Source organism: Mus caroli, chromosome 1 (genome assembly GCF_900094665.2).
Source record: "Mus caroli chromosome 1, CAROLI_EIJ_v1.1, whole genome shotgun sequence".
Classification (NCBI taxonomy): domain Eukaryota; kingdom Metazoa; phylum Chordata; class Mammalia; order Rodentia; family Muridae; genus Mus; species Mus caroli.
The window spans coordinates 181,340,017-181,345,720 of record NC_034570.1 but is presented as its reverse complement, the minus strand read 5'-3'; the positions used below and the strand labels follow the sequence as shown (position 1 = coordinate 181,345,720).

The window sequence follows — 5,704 nt, the reverse complement described above, 5'->3', positions numbered from 1 at the left end:
GCTGAGCCATCTCTCCAGCCCCCTTGTTTTGTTTTAAAGAATTATTTTATTGTATGTATGTGAGTATATGTCCCCTGAGTGCAGTTGCCTGTGCAGACAAGAAGTATCAGATTCCCTAGTGTAGGAGTTACAAGCTCTAGTAAGCTGCAAGATATGGCTCTTTTTTTCTTTTTCTTTTTCTTTTTTTTTTTTTAAAAGGAGAACTGATTGTGTGGTGGTGCACACCTTTAATCCCAGCACTTGCGAGGCAGGCAGGAGGATTTCTGAGTTCCAGGACAGCCAGGGCTATACAGAGAAACCCTGTCTCGAAAAAAGGAGGGCAGATCAACAAGTGGGAGGTATTATTTGAAGGTTATAAAGTTTTGTGTGCATACAAGTAGGAACATGGAAAATTTTTAAATATTAATCTTATTATGAGGTGATAGATTATATCATAAATCTATTTAATCATTTTACAATATGTGCGTATGTTACAATGTCACATTTATCCCCAAATTCATAGGATAAAAAGTACAACCGTATGGTGAAACACCATGTGCCTTTTGATCTCGTTTTTATAGCCAGTTTGTGGTGTGCTTTGTGTCATCCGCACGTGGAGACTGTGGGGGGTTTACTTGTGCTTTAGAAGTTTTATCTTTCCCAGGCTTTGCCAAGTATATGTTTTACATCAGGGGCTTAGGAAACTGGCAGTTAGACACGGAAGAGGAAAAGTGCTAGGGGGGGAATGGTAGAAATGGAATGATTTTAGCTATCTATTTACTGACAAACCAACCCTTAGATGATGATGTTAGATATGCCCCTTGATTTCAAGAAAAATATCAAGGACTTTATTACATCATTCTTTCTGATTTTCATGCTCTTCTTCATTTTCAGTAACGGTACCAAGTAGCCAGAGTACTCCTGCCAAAGCTCCCAGAGCCAAGAGCAGTCCATCCATCTCCTCTCCTTCATCAGCAGCTTGTACTCCAAGCTGTGCAGGAGACCTCCCTCTTCCTTCAAGTACCCCCACATTCTCAGTCAAAACCACTCCTGCCACGACCCGTTCTCCAGTCAGCAGAAGAGGCTCCGTCTCTTCTGTGTCTCCCAAGCCACTCTCATCTTTCAAGATGTCGCTTAGAAACTGGGTGACCCGAACACCTTCCTCATCACCACCTGTCACTCCACCTGCTTCTGAGACAAAGATCTCGTCTCCAAGAAAAGCTCTTATTCCTGTGAGCCAGAAGTCATCACAGGCAGATGCTTGCTCTGAATCTAGAAATAGAGTGAAGAGGCGTCTCGACTCAAGCTGTCTGGAGAGTGTGAAACAAAAGTGTGTGAAGAGTTGCAACTGTGTCACTGAGCTTGACGGCCAAGTGGAAAGTCTTCATTTGGATCTGTGCTGCCTTTCCGGCACCCAGGAAGTCCTTAGCCAAGACTCCGAGGGTCCAACCAAATCAAGCAAGACTGAAGGTGCTGGCACAAGCATCTCAGAACCTCCTTCTCCTGTCAGTCCTTATGCTTCTGAAGGCTGTGGACCACTGCCTCTTCCTTTGAGACCTTGTGGAGAAGGATCTGAGATGGTGGGCAAAGAGAATAGCTCCCCAGAGAATAAGAACTGGTTGTTGGCCATAGCAGCCAAACGCAAGGCAGAAAATTCATCCCCAAGAAGTCCATCATCCCAGACGCCCAGTTCCAGGAGACAAAGTGGGAAGACGTCACCAGGCCCGGTAAGCTTACAATGTGGGAGGACACATGTCCTATTTGAAGGGGACTAGATGCAGTTCTGAAGATTGTCTGGGAACCAGGTTAATAACTTTGCCCTGTTACTCCATTAATCCTTTTGTCTGCTCACATTCTTCAGTATTACTTACTGCTTGACTCACTAAAGCCTTCCTCTCACCATCCAGAGTGTCGATTCAAAAATATCTCTCCTGGTAGACAGTATGGTTTTTTTTTTTTTTTTTTAGGTAAACTTTATTCTTGGGAAACTTGCCAACATCCATAAGTAGATTTTTTTTTAGCTTGTAATTGCATTTTCTGAGCAAAATGAAACTTAGATATTTCAAAGCAATTAAATTACAGAATCCTTGATTTTTTAATTTATTTTTATTTGTTGGCTTTTTCTCAAGTTTATGATTATCTTACATATAGCAATATTCTGAACACTTATTTCTAAGGTTCACATTTCAATGACTGACAGGACATTTAATTATGGTAAGTGAGCTTTGTAAAGCCTTAGAATGGTAAAGACAGCTGAGCATTGGGTAAGCCATGCACACCAGCAGAGCAACGCAGAGCTGCTGTTACTCGGTGTGAAGTTATGGGGAGGGGCATTCAGTTCCTGGGGCTCACAAGGTTCTTGTTCTGAGTTTAAAAGGAAGATGGAAAGGACCCCAATCCAATTAGGGGCAGAAGCTATCTTTAGACTAGTACTAATGTGGTGAGTGTCCTGCCTCACTTAACATCCTTAACCTGGCCTGTGCTTCTGGGAAAGGAAACAAAAGATAGATATAAAGGCTATTTACTCTGCAAGCCAAACCAAAATTTTGGTACAGAAAATGACACAGTTTCTTTTTCTCAATAGTAGGAATGTTCTGTGTTCCTAGCCAAAAATTTGTCATCAGTGTCCCTGGGGCTCCCATCTGTCTTTTCCTGACCCCCATGATTACTTTTCACTGATAATATAAATCATAAAAAGCTTTGAGACCAGTGTGCTGATCTAGTTTTTTGAGTTTGGGGTTTTGTTGTTGTGTTTTGGTTTTGGTGCTTTTACGTGTTGTTGACTTACAAGCTCTCACTATGTATCCCAGACTGGCTTTGAACTCAGGACCTTGCTGCCTCAGCCTCCCAGGTGCTGAGATTGTGGGAATGTGCCACTATACAACTAATATTTATCAGGAAAATGTTCCTTTTTTGGAAGAAAATGAAGAAAGTGCTGTTTTTGCACTTATCAGTTGAGGGGCTGATTTTGATTCGCTCAAGAAAATAGGAGTTTTAACCTAGACACTTGCTGTGGGGACTTGGAACTTTAACTTGGGGTGTCGCTAACTACGTTTTCTTCTAGGTCACCATTACTCCCAGCTCCATGAGGAAGATATGTACGTACTTTCGTAGAAAGACTCAAGATGACTTCTGCAGTCCTGAACACTCAACTGAATTATAGATGCTAATCTGAAGTTCATTGAACTTAGGTCTACAAAGATTTTTTTTAAAAAAAAAGGCTTTAAAATTCTGGTCTTTAAGAAAATGGTCATCTTTTCATTTTGGAAAAAGTCCTTCTACTCTTTAGCAGACCTAGTCAGGCCCCACTGTGTATAGACACAGCTACTGCCTGAGGTGAGTGCTGTCTCCAGGTCCCGGGGCAGCTTGTCCTCTGTAGTCTACTCTAGCAGTCTGTGATCATCACGTCCAGCTCGTGGATGCAGAAATCAAGGAGTGCTTCTGTGGACAGTGGAGAGTGCTAGTCCAACACAGGGCCCATCTGTGAAGGCCGTCTGAAGATATCCTCTGCAGAAGATGCCTTAAGCAAGCGTGAGCTTATTTGAAATATATCATTTGTTCACTATATTTTTGTGTGTGTGTGTGTTTCTCAAACTGTATAAAAATGTGATATTCACTTAGTACATTCATATTGTCTTCATTTACGGTATAAATGTCAACTCTTTGGAGAATGTAGGAGGAAACAACAGAAAGCTGGGTTTTTGAAAGCTGTGGAGATCTTTTCTTTTCTTTTAACCAGATTTCTATTACAAACCAGCATCACTCATGGGGAGAAAGGCACTTTCTTGAGAGATGTTTTATAAAATCAGTATACAGTGAGACCAGAGCAGTTCTCTAGGGTCTGTGACTTTAAAAAATGTCATTAGATTTTTAAGATAAAGTAATTTCTTACTTATAAAAGTTGATATTGCTTTAAAAAAAAATCTAGAACCTGGAAAATAAGCCTTTTTTTTTTAAACAAAAGGCACCAGCTGTCTAGTATATTGGTAAGCAAAAAATAAACAGCACTTTATCTAGACAGTTAGTGCAGAGGTTGTGTCTGTTGACTCTAAATTGTATTTGAAATACTGTAACTTTTCTTTCCCTTAAATGCTACATGTTGGTCCTCATGAAATGAGCATATCTCCCTTTGCAGACTCTTAGAAAGAAACTTTATGTTTGAGAAAGGCGTTCCCTTATAGTTAGGAAAGAGTTTGTCTCATTCAAATCTCTGGGGGCTAGCTAAACTTTATTTCAATTCTCGTGATTTTTAAATATTTTATTAAAAACTTTAAGTCCTTTGAGATTGTAAGTTAAGCTTATAAAACAAACCAAACTAAGAAGGTTAAATAATAAGTGTTGGGTTTCTGTAGTTATTACAGTCAAACCACACACATATGCAGCAGCTTTCGCTGAGTGCTGGGGAGTCTGCAGTGATGTTAGCTTTTTGAGTAGTGGGCAGTAGGAAGGAATTTTTAATGATGTAGAACTGCCAATAATGTTAAATATCTGCTGCTTTGAAAGCCAGTGGTGGTCAGTAAAGCAGATGATCTGTGTCTGGCTGCACTGCCAAGTGAAGCTGGGGTGAGTGGCTGTCAGAAACTTCAGGCTCTGCTTGGAAAACTTAGTACCACAAATGGGTGTCAAAGGTCATGTGTAACAGAGTAGTAATTATCCCTGCCGTGTGACCTTGAGCTGACCCTGAATAATCAGCCTTTTACCTTGTCTGATGTCCTTTCCTACGTTTTTTTTTTTTTTTACAGTGACCTGAAAGCAATCTACATAAAAGGAAGTAATCTTAAGAGTCCCTTTTGCTTGCTTGTAGAGTAAAATGTGTTGTTTCCAAAGGTATAATCTAGTTCAAACTGAAAGAGGTTCTAATAAACGTCTTACTTCATCAAACCTCAAATGTTTAAGGTGGTTTGGGTTACTTGCTGTGCTGCTTTGAATAAGAATGGCCCGTAGTCTCGTATATTTGAATGATTGGTCACTAGGAAGTGGAAATGTTTGAAAGGATAATAAAAAAAAAAATAGGTGTGGCCTTTGTGGAAGAGTGTGTTACTGGGGGTGAGCTTTCAGGATTCAAAAGCCCATACCAGCCCCAGTCTCCTTTCTACCCTCCAGCCCCTACCCCTTGGCCTGTGGATGTAGCTCTCAGCTACTGTTCCAGCTCCATATATTGTCAAAGCCTAGCTTTGACATCCAGGTAAACTGAGGTGGAACAAGAAAATGGATGGACCAAAAGCTGATAGCTCCCGGTAATTTGGGCCCTGTTGCTCTTTTGGAGGCAGAGCTGGTGGCTTCTGGCAATTCCTGCTGATAGCATCAGGGGATTAGAAGAAAAAAAAAAAAACTTAAACTCTTAATTAACTCTTAGGAAGCCAGCAAGAAACAAAAGAAAAGAGGGGAAATCCTAAATACACACACAAAACGGGTCTGACCACCAGTTTAGTTTCACAAGTGTGTACACACACACAACATATATACATATACATACATACATACATATATATATATATATATATATATATATATATATGCGCACATACATTCATTTGGTAAATGGAGCAGGGCCACAGCGGTCACTTAATTTTTTTCTTGCCTTTATATAACTTCTCAGACAAAAGTTATCTATTTAAAAAAAAATACCTCATAGACAAAATGATATGCAAGGGAGTTACAGCAGGATATTGTTCAAAGCAATGTTTCATTCTATAAGTTCAAAGCAATAGATCAATTACTTGAA

General features: G+C 40.1%; 1 protein-coding gene across 3 annotated transcripts in view; it reads left to right on the top strand.

Moving 5' to 3' along the window:
* The window catches only part of Dtl (denticleless E3 ubiquitin protein ligase homolog), a 40,635-nt gene extending 35,637 nt beyond the window's left edge, over positions 1–4,998 (top strand). For 2 of the 3 annotated variants that reach the window (XM_021170551.2, XM_021170567.2), the window contains 2 exons: positions 874–1,706; positions 3,044–4,860. In XM_021170551.2, the coding sequence (XP_021026210.1) occupies positions 874–1,706; positions 3,044–3,142 (932 nt within the window). In that variant the 3' untranslated portion in view covers positions 3,143–4,860. Of the gene's footprint in view, positions 1–873; positions 1,707–3,043 lie in introns of all 3 variants that reach the window. The other variant, XM_021170545.2, reaches the window with a different exon arrangement.
* Positions 4,999–5,704: the final 706 nt, after the last annotated feature.